The 17,736-nt window shown below is 43.4% G+C and overlaps 1 protein-coding gene across 1 annotated transcript; it reads right to left on the bottom strand.

The window, feature by feature from the left end:
* Window positions 1-245: 245 nt before the first annotated feature.
* On the bottom strand, window positions 246-14,742 carry LOC132567612 (probable transmembrane reductase CYB561D1). Its single transcript, XM_060233292.1, is given in 4 exon segments — window positions 246-801; window positions 804-894; window positions 7,023-7,060; window positions 14,601-14,742. Coding segments are annotated over 4 exon segments (645 nt in total). The 5' UTR covers window positions 14,728-14,742; the 3' UTR covers window positions 246-412.
* Window positions 14,743-17,736: the final 2,994 nt, after the last annotated feature.

The raw sequence follows: 17,736 nt of genomic DNA, 5'->3' as shown, positions 1-17,736 counted from the left end.
TTTGAGACACCTTAAACTCTAATGTTTCTCTGCCACTATTTCAATAACAAGGTTAGTGGCCTACAGAAAACACACAGATAGAAAGTTGTTAGTTGGCTGCATCAAAGAAGTGCAGCATATTCAAGCATGTAGATCAGGTGAGCCTCTGTGTTTAGCTTGTCAGCAAAGGCAAAATGGATGCTTCATATTTCCAAAATGCTTAATTACATGCATTAAAAGAGAAAGCAAACAAAGAAATTCTATACTAGTTCGCTCAAGAAAAATTGTTCACTGTATTGAGATATACAGAATGCATACAAATTAGACCTACAGAACAAAAGGGGCCAGGTACACACAGGAACTCAAACCCAAATGTACTAAAGAAAAAACAAGGGACTATGAGATAGGATTTAGTTCCTGAAGAGTCCAAAGTTCAAATACACTCTCTCATTTTTGGCACATGAGTTCTAATAGTTTGATTCATAATAGCCAAAGCTGGACAGAAGGGTAGGCACAGGCAGAAATACAAAGCCACCGCTTTGATCTGGGCCCGAAACCAGTCAGAATAAATCCCCAGTACCACAGTGAAAGTGACTAACAGATAAACCACCAGTCCATACATCATATGATACAGTTGGAGCTGGGCCACAGAGAAGATCTTTAGCCACAGGCACAGTCCACATAAGATCTGTCCACACATGGCCAGAAGCGTCAGAAGACCTAGACAGCTGTGCCAGGAGACAAAGTGTGAGAGTTCCCTTCGATTTCTGCTAGAGACAATGAAGGCCAAGCCCATTGTTGCAGCCATGAATGCCAGCGTCTGTGCATTTGTATTTTGACCTTGAGGGAGCAGGAGCAGAAGAGGGAACCATCTGGCGAGAAGATCAGGATGGCTTCAGTCAAGCAGAGAAAGAACTAAGAACACAGGAACTGATTAGCAACCTAGCAGTTATTCCATGCCTGTCAAAACACCTCATGTCCTACTTCAACTAAAAAACTAAGACAAAACCTTGGGTATCTTATAGGTAATCCTCTATATCAAATGTTAAAAGTTTCTCCAGAACCATATCACTTCAGGGTACAGACACAGCAGAGTTACAGAGGAAGCAAGGAGGGAGCTGAAACACACATACTTTATAACAGCTTTAATTCATTTGAACTGGCACAACTTTCTTCACTAGGAAATGTAGCTCTGTGAAAATGCTGAGAATTTCATCATAGCATGGTAGGCAACTGAATGCACTGAACAGGTTAAGCAAGCCAACAGTCCATCCGCACCAGGGGTGTCAAACATGCAGCCCAGGGGCTGAACCAGGTCCCTGGAGGGCTCCTATCAGCCCCCCCCCCCCTCGAGCAACTGGCTGTCATCTCCTTCCTTTTCCCTCTCTCTTGCTTCTTTCTGCATCACAGCTTGCTTTGCAAGGCTTGCTCAATCATACAGGAGCTACAAAGCAAAAACTTCATTTTTTCCACTGGCTGAGGGTTCTCCCTTGAGGAAGAAGGGAGGAGGCAGAGCTTGCTTTGTCATGCTCTCTCAGTCGCACAGCAGAGCTACTCAGCCAAGCCTCTCTTCCTTTTATTGGTTGAGGCTCCTTCCCCTCCTAGTCCCCTGAGGAAGGAAGGAAAGAGCCAGAGCTTCCTTTGCTCAGTTCCCTGGATCCCATGGGAGAAATACAAAGAAAGCACCTTTAAGAACAATGAGTAGTAATGTTTTAAGCATGTTTTTAAAAATCTTTAATTGTGTTTGTTTCCTTTATAAAGTCTGTATCTCTGCTACCTAATCTTAAAAAGGAACAAACACGGCCCGACCCAACATGGCCTGGCCCAACAAGGCCTCATTAATGTCAGATCCAGCCTTCATAACAAATTAGTTTGACACCCCTGATTTACACACACTGCATCTTGGCTTCCATCCATGCTCACCCATCACACAAGGTTAAGAGGTATGCATCCCACTTTCAATTCAATAGCACTTTCAATGCGAGCAACAATAGACATTTTTGAATCTACTGGACATATCTGTTGAGGCACCTGAGGTAAAATGAAGGGTTCATACTGGAGGGTTTTCACAGAAAAGGAAAGACAGCATGACAGAACTAAGTCTGAAGCTTCCAATTCTGTATGACAAAAGCTTGGTGTTTGTTGCTTAGTATTAAACTTATTAAAAAGATTGTTCACCAGTGAAATGGGTTGTGAACAAGTAATTTTTTCTAGCAAATGAGAGATAGGGCTGGGATGGGTGTGGTCAAGCATGGCACTCACAAGGCCAATGCCCAGAGGAGGCTGAGAGGTGAACATGGCTTCATACTGTCCAAAAAAGCTGCAGACCGCCATACTTATTGCTACTTTTGGCCAATAACATGCAACCAGTAAAGTCTTCCCCCTGGGTAGTTAACCTTACTCCTAAGGCTGTCACTGGTTCTCCCATCTCCTGCTCCTCCCAGCCACTCCCAACTTTGCCATCCCACTGTCTTAAGTGCATGGCTCAATAACTGGACCTGCCCTCACTAATTTAGGACTAGCCCTTTTGGCCCTCTGCCCCACCCTACCTTAGACTTGATCTTATGTCCTTCCCATGGATCACTGCTGCAAATACAACTATCCAGTTTGGTGTAGTGGTTAAGTGTGTGGACTCTTATCTGGGAGAACCGGGTTTGATTCCCCACTCCTCCACTTGCACCTGCTGGAATGGCCTTGGGTCAGCCATAGCTCTGGCAGGTTGTCCTTGAAAGGGCAGCTGTTGTGAGAGCCCTCTCCAGCCCCATCCACCTCACAGGGTGTCTGTTGTGGGGGAGGAAGGTAAAGGAGATTGTGAGCCACTCTGAGACTCTTCAGAGTGGAGGGCGGGATATAAATCCAATATCTTATCTTATCTTATCCCCAACCTGCCATTGGTGTGACCAGCCACACTCATCTGATAAGTTTAGCTCCTTCAGGTCTGATACCTCCCTTATCTCCCTGAGATAACCTGTCCTCCCAGGAGGGCCCCCCTGCAGCCCAATGGGATGGCCCCTATCCTCTCTGAGTGTCACATAACAGTTTCCTCCTTTGATTTTTTAAAAAACAATACCTGTGAAGAAATGCATGTATCCTTTAGAGTTTTGATATGAGCAAAACCTCCATTTTGAGTTTTAATCCCCCACTCCACCCTGTAGAGAACAGGCAGGAAGGGAGAAGTCAGTTCAAATGCTTTTCAGACATACCTCAGCCCACCTTCATACAAATGTGAATAAATCTAGCAGGAGAGATAATGAGTGGGTCCAGGTCTTCCCCTTCTCCAAGCAGGGAACAGATATTTGGAGGACTTTAGATTAGAAAGGCTCCAAGAATAATCTCCAGGAAGAATGTTCAGGAAAAACCTCTCTGACCCAGTCTGACCTGGTCAGAACAGATATGATAAAAACTCCTGGCAGCAAGGAGGAGGTTTCTTTGGGTGTGTGGAGTCCATCAGCTCAGACAGAACTCCTAACTGAGGTCTGAAGCAGGTGGCCACTGACCATGTGCTCACCTAACTGAAAAGATGGAGAGAGTTTTTAGGTAAAGGGAACTGTAGAGATTTGCAATTCCCTAAAATAAAGAACCTATCCTATATTTTAACATCTGATAGGGCATATATTGAGAGAGGGACAGAGGACTTGCATTTTACCTATTTCTTTTGAATCCCTTGCTCAGTCTGGTGCTGTGCTAAAAGTGTGTTTAATAAATAGTTTATAATTTTGGATGCTGGTAGTTGTTCTCTAGGTCACATAGCCCTCCACCATGTTGGAAACACTATTTTAAAAGGAGTGCTGGGGTGAAGACAGTCAGTTGGCAAGTACTCCAGGGGTAGTAAACAGTTCCCAAGGTGACCAAGCGCTGAACAGTGGGAGACACAGAGGCAAGGACTCAGAACTTGGAAGAGGCTCTGGGACCCCTAGCCCTCCCAACGGGCAATTCCATACAAAAGTTAGGTGGTGGCATTTGACAATTTAAACTGGGACTTTATGTTGGCAGTAATGGAGAAAATGGAGCTGGGAGAAAGCTTTATAAGAATGATAAAAGCAATATATACTGATAAGAATGATAAAAGCAACGTGCAAGGCTATGTATAAATGCAGATCTTATGGAAGATATGACAATTAGCAAATTAACTGTCTTCAAATGTTATTTATTATACAATGTATGTATCGAATTTTATGCTGTTAGCCGCCCTGAGCCGCTTGGTCGGGGAGGGCGGGATACAAATAAAATGTGACTGACTGACTGAAAGGTACAAGACAAGGATGTCCGCTTTCCCCATTGTTGTTTATAATGACACTTGAAATATTGCTGATGCAGATCCAAGAAGATAAATAGAAGGATTAAAATAAAAGGATTTACTTATAAATACAGAGCATTTGCAGATGATATGTTTATAAATGAAAACCCCATACAAGTCACACCTTTGTTGTTAGCTAAAATACAAGAATATGGGGATTTGGCGGGACTTTGTATTAATAAAGAAAAATCAAAACTTCTATGTAAAAATATGCAAATAAATAAGCAACAAGAATTACAGCGACTAACGGGCTGTGAAGTTACCTCCAAGGTAAAGTATTTGGGTGTGGAGATAACAATGAAGAATATTGATCTGTTTAAATATAATTATGAGAAGCTATGGCATAAAATGGATGAAGATATGTTAAAATGGAATAAACTTAATTTGTCATTGCTGGGTAGAATAGCTGCAATTAAAATGAATATTCTACCAAGAATAATGTATTTGTTTCAAACTATTCCCATTGTGAAAGATAGTAAACAATTTGATAAATGGCGAAGAAAAATTTCAGAATGTGTGTGGGCTGGGTAGAAACCAAGGATCAAAATGAAAATTTTGACAGATGCAAAAGAGAGAGGTGGATTTCAACTACCGAATTTAAAATATCAGGAAGCAGTTTGTTTAGTATGGATAAAAGAATGGATAACGCTGTTAAACAAAAAACTTTTAGTGCTGGAAGGTCACGGAAATAAATTTGGCTGGCACGTGTATTTGTATTATGGAAAAAAGAAGATGGATGATCTTTTCTCTCACCATTATATAAGAAATAATTTGCTAAATACATGGATGAAATATAAGAAATATGGAGATGAGAGAAGACCGTTATGGATAGTGCCAGCAGAAGTAATAAAAATAATGTCTGAGATAGGTGAAGAAAAGTGGTTGTCATATAGTCAATTATTAAAAATACAAAGTGGCAAAATAAAATTGAAAACTGCTGAAGAGCTGAATAATAAATATGATTGGTTCCAAATGCAACAAATAAAGAGCTTGGTGGAAAATGATATTAAAATGGAAGGAATAAGAAAAAAGCAAACAGAAATGGAAAAAGTTCTGCTTGGAGATAATGAAAAATTAATTTCAAAAATATATAAATTACTTTTAAAATGGTCTTCAGAGGATGAAGTAGTGAAATCTCAAATGATTAAATGGGCAATTAATGTAAATAAAGAAATACAGATGGAAACTTGGGAATACTTGTGGAAGAATTCTATGAAGCTTTCAACGTGTCATAGTATTAAAGAGAACTGTTTTAAAATGATGTATAGATGGTATATGACTCCTAAAAAATTGGCAAAGATGAACAATAAGATGCCAGACAGATGTTGGAAATGTAAAAAACATGAAGGTTTTTTCTACCAGATTTGGTGGACTTGTGAAAGAGCAAAAAAGTATTGGCAGATGATTCAGCAAGAAACTTCTAAGATCTTGGGATATGGATTTAAGAAAGTTGCAGAGACTTTTCTGTTGGGATTACAAATGGAAAAATTTCCAAAAGAAGATAGAACTGTAATTTGGTACTTGCTTTCAGCTGCTAGGACATTATATGCGCAGTTGTGGAAGCAAGAAAAAATACCAGAGAAATGGGATTGGATTATAAAAGTTATGACATGGAGTGAAATGGGCAAATTAACAAGAATATTAAGAGACTATGATTTAGAAGTTTTTAAGACGGAGTGGAAAAAGATTAGAAGATATGTAGAAAAGGAGTGGAAAATAAAAGGACATTGGACAATTTTTGATAATGATTAAGTTTTAGAAAGAAGAATGTAAATTTTTGTTTTAATAGTAGTTCAGGGTACCTTTAAATATTAGCATTTTAAGTAAATAACACCAGCAGGAGTCAAGTAACGGGGTGGGTAGAAAGTAATATATGGGATAGATAAAAGAAGTTATTAAAGATGTAAGAAATAGATTTATTACCATATGTTACCAATAAAATTGTTTTGGAAAAAAAAAGTCAGGTGGTGGCGGCAGGTTACCAGAGAGAGAGAGAAAAGCCTCCAGAGGTGTTTGGAAAACCTTAAGGGAAAGGGGGGTAGAACAGGGCCTACAGGCTGGAGTAGGCCTGTTTCACCACAGCACCAATTAAACAGAGGAAGGTCATCACTGTTCAAATGTAATAAAGGAGGAGAACCTTGTTACCCTTGTTTGTTTCTTTTGTTGGAAATAGGGAATCACTGGAGATGCGTGGTGTATTGCTGTATAGGAAACATGCATATTTTTCTAAAACACTGGTTTTGAAAAAAATACATACAACGATGTTAAAACCACAGATAGTTTTTCAGTTTCTTTTTTTAGAAACTGCACAAGCGACCGTCTGCTGCAGCAAATTAGCACATACCCTTTACAAGTTGTTTTAAATCCATTAAACCACACCAGGCATGGATCTGTGGGTGAAGTGTACTGGCCATTAACAATGATATCACGTGCATTACCTAACCAGTGCTTGAGATACTGGCCCAATTAAAATCCATACATCTGTTCAGCAGGTCTGGTTGAACTTGAGGAGACTGTGTTAAGGTATCTCTTGAAGCCCTACAAAACCCCAAACATTGTAAAGAAACACAGGAGGAGGAGGAGGGGTATGTATTGGCAGCCACAAGCAGGAGACAAGACAGTTTCTATTTCTCTAACAGCTCTCTCAGTTCACAGCCCTAGTCTTTATGCTATATTCTCCATAGCAAAAATAGCAGTACCAGACAACAAATATATACAGAAAATAGGGGGGGGGGACCTAACTTACTGCTATTGACATGAACACAGGGTGCCAGGAAAACAAACCTGGAAGGAAAAAAAAAGGGGGGGGAGCACTTAGACAAAGCAGAACAATCTTCCAATCTATAAATAAACATGACCCCAGTAACTGATTTGATGTTAACAGCCCAAAACAAAGGAAGTCTGATCTGTGACAAATTGTGATTGCAGTGTTAGGCAGTCCTGCAAGACCAAGCAGAATTTCCCCCTCACCAGCTGCAGAAGGTGGGCGGGTGGGAAGAGAAGAATCATGTATACATTCATGGCTGACAGAGGCAATGCTATGTGCATGCAAGACTCTGGTTCACTGCCTGTGCATATGCATTTCCCACGCCAATATATTTTACAATGCTGATGGGAGAATGTTGTTGAAACTGAGTTCTCAAATAAAGTCTGTTTTGAAGTCAAGCTCCTCTATAAGGTTTCTATGTATAGTATGCAGACTGGATATACATAGCCTGCATTTAACATGTGCAGTTTGAGCCAATTATAGAACTAGGAGGTTGCTGAATATTGAATATTTCGACAACAGACAAGATGACTGTGCAGGCTACATCAAGCAACAAGCTAGAAAACCCTTAGGAAGTTCTGTATGTTCAATGCTCCCCCCCTTTCTAAATCAAGAACATCCAATCCAGACAACCTCTTGCTTTCCCTTTTTCTTTAGGGAGAGGTCTAGCCTCACATTTTAAAGATTCTACAAACATGCATACAAGCACCTTTAAAAAAGAAAGAAGAAACCAAGATATTGAGAAATGCTTATTAGGCATACCTACCGCTATTTTGATTGCCACTGCAAACTTTCCATATTGAGGCTTAAGAACATAGGAACATAAGAGAAGCCATGTTGGATCAGGCCAATGGCCCATCCAGTCCAACACTCTGTATCACACAGTGGCCAAAAAATTAGCCACAGTGTGTGTGTGTGTATATATATATATATATATACACACACACACACACACTGTGGCTAATAGCCACTGATGAACCTCTGCTCCATATTTTTATCTAAGCCCCTCTTGAAGCTGTCTATGCTTGTAGCCGCCACCACCTCCTGTGGCAGTGAATTCCACATGTTAATCACCCTCCGGGTGAAGAAGTACTTCCTTTTATCCGTTTTAACCTGACTGCTCAGCAATTTCATCAAATGCACACGATGTATTGTGAGAAAGGGAGAAAAGGACTTCTTTCTCCATCCCATCCATTATCTTGTAAACCTCTATCATGTCACTCCGCAGTCGACGTTCCTCCAAGCTAAAGAGCCCCAAGCATTTTAACCTTTCTTCATAGGGAAAGTGTTCCAACTCTTTAATCATTCTAGTTGCCCTTTTCTGGACTTTTTCCAATGCTATAATATCCTTTTTGAGGTGCAGTGACCAGAATTGCACACAATATTCCAAATGAGACTGCACCATCGTTTTATACCGGGACATTATGATACTGGTTGATTTGTTTTCAATTCCCTTCCTAATAATTCCCAGCATGGTGCTGGGCTTTTTTATTGCAATAGCACACTGTCTTGACATTTTCAGTGAGTTATCTACCACGACCCCAAGATCTCTCTCTTGGTCAGTCGCTGCCAGTTCACACCCCATCAACTTGTATTTGTAGCTGGGATTCTTGGCCCCAATGTGCATTACTTTGCACTTGGCCACAGTGAACCTCATCTGCCACATTGACGCCCACTCACCCAGCCTCAACATATCCCTTTGGAGTGCCTCACAATCACAAGGCTTTAGGGCAGGGGTGTCAAATATGCAGCCTGGGGGGCAAATCAGACCCCTGGAGGGCTCCTATTAGGCCCCCAAGCAACTGGCTATTATATGCTTCCTTCTCCCTCCCTCTTGCTTCTTTCTGCATCACAGCTTGTTTTGCCAGGCTCTCTCAATCGCACAGCAGAGCTACTGAGCCAAGCGTCTCCCTTCTATTGGCTGAGGCTCCTCCCCCTCCTGGTCCCCTGGGGAAGAAAGGAAAAAGCCAGAGCTTCCTTTGCTCAGTTCCCTGGATCCCATGGGAGAAATACAAAGAAAGCACCTTTAAGACCAACAAGTGCTAATGTTGTAAGCATGTTTTCTTTTAAGTTTTTTTAAAAAAATCTTTGTGTTTGTCTGTGTCCTTTGTAAAGTTTATATCTCTGCTACTTAATTTTAAATAGGAACACACACGGCCCAGCCCGACACAGCCCAGCCCGACATGGCCCGGCCCAACAAAGTCTCATTTATATCCAATCAGCCCTTATCACAAATGAGTTTGACACCCCTGCTTTAGGGTAATGGGATTCAACGCTATGATCGCTGTCCTTTACAAAAATGAAAGATGAGGCTTGGGACACTCTGGTCAATGTACCATAAATTTGCAAATGAGAATGTCTATATTGGTTAGCAAGTGTTTCTGCAATCTCACTACTATTATTCTCGAGGAGGAGGAGGAGATTGGATTTATACCCCACCCTTCACTACCCAAAGGAGTCTCAGAGCAGTTTACAGTCTCCTTTCCCTTCCCTTCCTCACAACAGACACTGTGACTGTGAGCAATACTCCCTCAAAGTCAGGAGTGTCAAACTCATTTGTTATGAGGGCTGCATCTGATATAAATGAGACCTTGTCAGGCCAGGCCAGGCCATGTCTGTCATAAAATGTAATGCCAGGTAGCAGAGTTATAAACTTTATAAAGGACACAAACGCAATTAAAGATTTTTTAAAAAATAAAACATGCTTAAAACATTAGGTCTTAAAGGTGCTTTCTTTGTATCTCTCCTGTGGAATCCAGGGAACTGGGCAAAGAAAGTTCTGGCTCTTTCCTTCCTTCCCCAGGGGATCAGGAGTGGAAGGAGCCACAGCCACTAGAAGGAAAAGAGGCTTGGCTCAGTAGCTGTGCTGTGCAATTGAGACAGCCTGGAAAAGCAAGCTCTCCCTTCCCCCTTTCCTCTCCAAGCGAAGAGCCTCAACCAATGGAGAAAATAGAGGTTTTGCCCTGTAGCAAAACCTGTGTGATTGTGATTGAGCAAGCCTAGCAAAGCAAGCTGTGATGCAGAAGGAAACAAGAGAGAGGGAGAAGGAAGTAGATGACAGCTAGTTGCTTGGAGGAGGAGGAAGAAGACTGCAGATTTATTCTCCGCCCTTCTCTCTGATTCAGAGACTCAGAGCGGCTTACAATCTCCTATATCTTCTCCCCCCACAACAGACACCCTCTGAGGAGGGTGGGGCTGAGAGGGCTCTCACAGCAGTTGCCCTTTCAAGGACAACTCTTGCAATAGCCATGGCTAACCCAAGGCCATTCCAGCAGCTGTAAGTGGAGGAGTGGGGAATCAAACCCAGTTCTCCCAGATAAGAGTCCGCACACTTAACCACTACACCAAACTGGCTCTCAACTGATAGAGGCCCTCCAGGGACCTGATTTATCCCACAGGCCACATGTTTGACACCTCTGATCTAAGCTGTGGAGTCTCATAAGCAAAAACTCTACTTTGTGAGCTACTGGCATTAAAGTTGTGAGCTACTGCATAAATGAGTTTGCTCTGGGGCCATTTTTTCCTGAGCTAAGACAAAAATGTGTGAACCAGAGGCTAATAAACTATGAGCTAACTCACACTAACTCAGCTTTGAGGGAACACTGCCTGTGAGGTAGGTAGCATTTGAGAGAGCTCTCCCATGAGAGGAACTTGTGACTGGCACAGAAGATTACATCAGCAGGTGCATGTAGAGAAGGGGGGAATCAAAACCAGTTCTCCCAGATAAGAGCCTGCGCACTTAACCACTACACCAAACTGACAGGTCATGCTGGTCATTGGAGATTTCAGTTACCTGGATATCTGTTGGAAGTCCAACTCTGCTAAAAACAAAAGGTCAAACAAATTCCTAACTTGTCTTCCTGACAACTTGATTTTCCAGAAAGTGGAGAGGAAAACAAGGAGATCTGCTATCTTGGACTTAATTCTCAAGTCCAGGGAAGAATTGACAAGGTGAAAGTAGTAGGCCCCCTGGGTAATGGTAACCATGTAATTTTGGAATCTGCTGTCTTGGGGAAGAGAAAAGCTGTACATAGTCAGAGGCTGGACTTCAGCAAAGCAATTTTTGACAAACTTATTTATGCTAGCTAGAATCCCATGGCCAGAAATACTTAAGAAGAAGGGAGTTCAAGAGGGGTGGGTGTTTCTTAAAAGCAAAATACAGAAGGCACAATCACAATTCCTTTGAGAAGAAAAATGGGAGGAGCCAAAGAACCCAAGGTGGCTCCGTAAACAACTTTCTAGGGACTTGAGAAAGAATTTTAAAAGATTCATGCATTCATTCATTCAATTCGGCTTATATCCTGCCCTCCTTGCAAGTGGGCTCAGGGCGGGTTACAACAATTAGAAAATGGAAGTTGGGCCTTATAGCGAAGAATTAATATTAGGGTTGCCAAGTCTTACCTTGGGTGCAACAGGGAGTCCTTTATGGTACCATAGAGTTTTAAATCCCTAAAATCCCCTACAAATTAATTAAGACTATGTGTTTACAGTAGGAGAACTAAGACATAGAGCTAAAGGGTCACCAGTTCTGGGTTAGGACAATCCCTGGAGATTTGGGGGTGAAGTCTAGGGAAAGCAGAGGTATGGGAAGGAGGGTACCTTAGCAAGGTATGAGACCATAAACTCCCATCCTCTGAAGCTGCCATTTTCTCTAGGGGAACTAATCACTGTCATCTGGAGATTAGTTGTAATTTCAAGTAAATTTCAGGTGCTGGAGGGTGGTAACTCCTACAGCAAGTACAAAACCAGCCAAAATTAAGATCCTACGGTGGGAAAAGTAAAACACCTACTTATCTCTCTCACTGAAATACACCCCCCCCCAAAAAAAGTATTTAATTATTGCTGAATCATGCCCATTGACACTTTCATGTTGAAAGCCATGGAAAGCAGTACTAGACAATGAAACACATACACGTAGTATATGTGCCAGATCAAACCTGAAGAATAAAAGACTGCATGAAGATCTGTTGTTTGCCCTATGAAGTTGCCCTATAAAGCTGTTGGGATTCTGAAATAAACAAACTTCCATTTTATGTTCTATAGAGCTGTCATGTTCTAAAATAAGACTTCCAGCCACTGTAACGGAAGATAAGAACATTCCAGACTTCATTAGGAAAGACCTACAAAACACCCAAGCTGACTATTAATAAATTATAAATGGCAATTATAGCATTTAAATAACTGCAGAAAGCTAGGCAGAGTATGTTGTGTCAAAAGATATGGACACACTTGAGTAGTACATTGCAAATACACCTACTGGCAGAGGAATCTTGACCCCCTCCCAACTTCCTTTTGAAACAAATTAAACTCAATTCCATGGTTAAATGCTTAAACAGTACCATTCTAATCTGTGTTACACCTGGGCTTAGAAGGGCGTAACTCTGTTTAGGATGACACTGCATGTTTCATACCATTCCTTGCAGATTGGTTTTATAAACCAGGTTACACCCTTCAGGAATATATTTATCAAATCTCTTCCCTCTTCCAGTTATCCTATCATTAAAAAAAATGAGGGAGGGGTTTTTAAGGTAATTATGCTTCTTAGCCAGACAGCCACTTCAAAACGTACAATCTTTCTACATGGAAAATATTTCAGCATAGAACAAAACATGCAAAATGTGTGCATGGACTACCCAGATATTTTTCTGTAGACATAAACCCTGGGGTTCCCTGATCTATCCAGCCCATGCTAGCTCAATCTCATCAGATCATGGAAGATAAGTATGGTCAGCCCTGGTCAGTATTTGAATACAGACCACCAAGGAAGTCCTGGGTCACTCCACAGAGGCAGGAAATGGCAAACCACCTCTGAAAACCCTGTGCAACTTGACAGCAGTTTCCACCACCACATGCCTTGGGAAGACTCAAACTCCCTTGCTCAGCACAAGTACAACAGATGCAGTGGAGGACCTAGCATGTTCTGCTGTCATAGAATGTGGTTTGTGTCACTTTTCCTATACAAAAGCTCTTTTCATGTCAGATGTGTAATACATGAAATAGTTCCAGCTCTGTTTAAGTAAGGTTTGAGATACATATATTCATTACATATTACTTTCAGAGCAAAGGGACTGCCAGTTCTTAAAACTGCAATCAAGACTGAACATAGATTAGCACTTTTATTTTAAACTTTGTTTCCTCCAGATAAAATATACTAACCTACCATTAGAAGAAGATTGTTGATTTATACTCCGCCCTTCTCCCTGAATCAGAGACTCAGAGCAGCTTAAAATCTCCTATATCTTCTCCCCCCACAACAGACACCCTGTGAGGTGGGTGGGGCTGAGAGGGCTCCCACAGCAGCTGCCTTTTCAAGGACAACTCCTGGGAAAAGCTATGGTTAACCCAAGGCCATTCCAGCAGCTGTAAGTGGAGGAGTGGGGATTCACTGCCTCTCTCTCTCAAGGCCAGAAGGGGAGGGGAGGCCATGTGAAGGAAGGCCCCATAAGCTCCCCCTCTTGCCCACAGGGAGGAGTGTTCAAAGCCTTTCTCAAGCCTACAGAAGACTTCTTCCAACAAAAGAGCCATCAAAACTGGAGAAAAGTTCCTCTGGATGTAGAGGAATAAGAGGATACTGCCTATTATATTATGCACCTGAGCTGATGCCACTATTTCATTTCAGCCTCTACAATGCCTTCTTGCCTTTTCCACTGCCCTCCATATTGTACAAAAATTGTCAGAATGCAATAAAACACATAAATGGAGAAATGAGAGGCTGTAGCTTCCTCACATGCAGATGTATGCAAGATACTTTCATTGTGCCACTGAATTCATTCATTGAATTTATTTCCAGTCTCATTTTACAAAAGTATAAGGGAAGAAAATAGGGAAAGATTAAAACTAGAATTGCAGCCAGAGAACAATGAAATGGCACATAAAGATCAGCGGAGTGGGCTGGGGTTGCTAACCCTGCTTTAGGACATTCCTGAATAGTTGGGGATGCAACCTGGGGAGGGTGGTATTTGGGGAGGGTAAGGAAACAAGAGAGGTAACATACACCCCTTCAAAGCAGCCATTTCCGGGGGGAGGGGCGGAGCTCTACAGTCTGCAGTTGTTAGAATTCCAAATCTCTGTGCCCCATCTGGAATTTAGCAGCCCTGAAATAGGCTGTTATTGGGGAAAGGCAAGGAGTTGCACCTTTACTTATTATGTTCCCAGACTACCTGCACAGCCTTCCTATTTGTCCCTACAGTCCTCTTAACTGCCCTCCAGCCTTACTCAGGTGCCGCCACGACTACCCAGGCGGCATTTTCTAGGAGGCGCGTGCTCCGTTTACCAGGGCAACAAGACGCCTTCCTCAGCTAATTCTACTCACAGCGAAGAAGGCGGATACTATTCCAGAACCATGCAAGTGTACAAGTTAAAGGGAGCTTTGTGAAAATGAGCAACTGTCGCTCACCACAGAGCGCTCCGGGGGCCGGGGTGCAAGCAGACGAGTCCTGCGACAACGGGCGCAGCAGGCAAGAGAAGGTGCTTATGGGGCCTCCCTTCCCTCCCGCCTTCCGGCTTGAGAGCGAACCGGCGGGGGCAGACCTATGGGCGGTAATGCATGTCACTCACTGGTGCCAGGCCTGGAGAGCTGCAGCAGGAAAGCCGTGGTGCCCAGCGCTGCCAGGTCCGCCAAGAGCCCCCAGCCGCGCCGCAGCCAGCGAAGGACAGGGAAGCCCGGCGGGAAAGCGTCCGGCATGCTGAAACTTTCGCCTCCTGCCACGGGCTGCTGCTGTTCTGGGAGGCCAAAGGGCCGGCCGGGTAGGGCTGCTTGCAGCCACGGGCGACACCCACCTGTCCGGGAAGAGAGCGGGGCGGGGCTCTGGGCACCTGGCGGCTGTTTGCCGCAGGAGAGAGAAGTGAGCGCCGCGACCGGGCCTGCTGGTGGCAGTCGGTGGCAGCACCCGTCAATAGAGCTGGCCCCCTGAAAAGAGGCGCCGTCTTCCTCAGCGCGCCAGATGGTGGGTTGCTGTGGCGCAGAAGCCCGGCTACAGTTCCCAGCCAGGAAACGTGTCAGGAGCAGGACGTCGCTTTATTTGATTTCTTCAGAACATTCCTCTCCCGCTATTTGTCACGAGCCTGAAAGACTTAAGAGTGCCTTCCTGTCACTACCTCCGTCTCCCCATTTCAAATAGAATTTTAAAGGTGCTTTACGAACAGGCTTGAACGCCTGCATCTGACCCACAGGTTATGAGGAGTCCCCCCGCTAAGACTCCGCCCCTCCAGTTGGGGAGGGCCCCCAGCGCTTCCCAAATGCAAGGGAAGGCAGCCTGGGAGTGAGGCCAAGCTGTCTCTTCCCTCCGCCCCAGTCTCGAGCTGGGAAAAGACGCTGCGGGCCAACTGGCGTGTGGGGAGGGGGCCTAGCAGCGACCATAGGCGCCGGCCTTGTGAGAGCTTTCTTGTCCCGCAGTTTTCGGCATTTTCGACTTCATTCACGGCCCCAACTCGGTGTGAGCTGGATTTCTTGTGTATATCTGATAATGTCGAGCTTGAGCTTAACAAAGTTTGTGAGCAACTAAGCCACCTTTGAAAGTTACTCTTTAGAAGTTTCAGCCTACTCGAACAATTCGTGACTATTTGGATAGGACCGGGGTTTAAACCCTCTGCGTCTAAGGTTACCGTTCATTGAGTGAGTTCACGCACACTAGTGCACTTTGCAACGATTTTCACTGTGTAAGAATAGCAAAATCCACTTGTAAACATACCCATAGTTTCGCACCAGGGTTTTTTTTTGTTTAAAAAAAAAAAGTGAATTGGCCTCGGGTAAACCCACTTCTGAGTTTTAAAACAGAAACAGTAGCAGCTTGCTTCCAATAGTATGCTGGAAAGATTCCACCACCACTACATGGACTCTGCTTCTCAGGAGGCTGTACCTCAATAAATGTTTCTGTTGTTTAGGTGCCACAAGACTGCCCCAGACTAATATGGCTACCCGTCTTTAACCGGCAAAATGTGAATGCAAGCCCAGCAGCAGGGAATGTCATGTGCAAAATAAAATGTTTCACAGTAACTACAGAAGAACTGGTCTCTTTCTCTGCTAAGTGCCACTTTTTACTGCAGGAGCTCTACCCATTTGAACATGTGCCATTTGCAATTGATAGTACCAACCATATTTTTTTTTCCTGTGTCAGTTTTGTGCCAGAGTTCAAACTACAAAGTGAACCAGCTTCAAGTCCACTGGGAAAACAGTTGTCCTGAAACAGTCTAGGCCCCAGGGGCCTAATTCATATAACCAAATGGATGGATTGTGTATAGTACAGCTTGGCAAACAGAGAAGTTGCAGTCCTAAATAGTAAATCCCATTCAGTCTTGGGCCCTACAGCTAAAAAAACCCATGCCTAATCTCAGTTTGGAATTTGTGCCTCTTCTCCCACATGCTCAACTAACATTCTGTACTTTATGGGAAGATGTAACCACCCACCAAGGGTAATGTAACAGCATAATTTTCCTCACTGGCTGGTAGAACAATATGTATGGAAAGCAAACTCAACAAGGGATTAGAGACAGACGTGTGGATTATTACTAGGGAAACTGTCAACTGAATTGATGTGTTGATCTGATCGCTGCTTCTGTCTATGCAACCTCCATGACCAATACACCAGTTTCATGTGATTCCCTCCCCCAGCAGTGTTAGTAAATCACATACACACGCACACAGTCCAGCAACTTTCAGAGCCTGGCAGTTTCTCTTTGCCTATCTGCAGTAGCTTTATTATGTGTCACCCTCCACATGTGTAATCCCCCCACACAACCATCTGCCTTTGTCCCTCTCTCTCCCCAGGCAGTGATCCATTTTCTGTAATCTGCTGTGACCTTTGAGTGCTAACAGCTCCAGGCTCCAAAATACTTCTCAGTCGGCCGGTGTTTCTCCCTGCAAGAACTATATGAATCAGTGCTATGCCTGGGTCCCTGGTCATCTGAGTCCAGCGCTCCCATTATCTCTCACTCAGTGTCCAAACTAACTCAGGCTGACTGCAGCTAGCATGTCATCAGATATTGAAGCAGGCTAATAAGGGACCTTTCTTCTGATATTTCTATCAGCAGGACTTCAGTACTTCCTTTGCAGCTGTCCTTTGAAGACTTTGCTTAGCCTCCTTGCTCTGTTGCTCCAAAGAGTATGGGGGGTGGGGAGGGGCTCATCAATGCTCACTCAGAAGCAGCATTCCATGGGCTCCTCTCCAACCACAGAATTCTCATGCTTAAGAGAATGCACATCCTACGCATAAGATGCATTTGGAAGCCCTTCACAGTATGCACAATCTATGACATGCAGCAGAAGTGGTAACCTCTGTATCACAAATTCTTTGATGTATTCAGCCATTTCCAAGTAAATCTCCACAAAACCATTTAAGTGGGTTTAAGGAAGAGAAAGGCATTCAAATAGCTCTCAGTTCCTTGGAGTTTTATACATTTTTTAAAAGAACACACAGACATTAGTTTGCTTTGTGTGCTGATTCCTAGTTCTCCCCACTCAACCAATACTTATTGGAAAGGCTGGGGGCGCTTCTCAGTTTTACAGCCCTCAGAAGCTTTATTATGAGGCAGAAACACTGCAAGGACTCCCTGGAGAAAGAATGGGATACAAATGTAGTGAACAAAAATAAGGGGAATCCATTTGGGGGGAGGGGGGAGATATATGTTTTTGCTAAATTGAGTGTAAAGAAACTGACCCAACAGCAAGAAACAACAAAAGGATGTTCTATACATA

This window comes from Heteronotia binoei, chromosome 2, assembly GCF_032191835.1.
Source record: "Heteronotia binoei isolate CCM8104 ecotype False Entrance Well chromosome 2, APGP_CSIRO_Hbin_v1, whole genome shotgun sequence".
NCBI lineage: Eukaryota > Metazoa > Chordata > Lepidosauria > Squamata > Gekkonidae > Heteronotia > Heteronotia binoei.
Note: the sequence above shows the minus strand (reverse complement) of the source record. Positions and strands in the feature narration are given on the sequence as shown.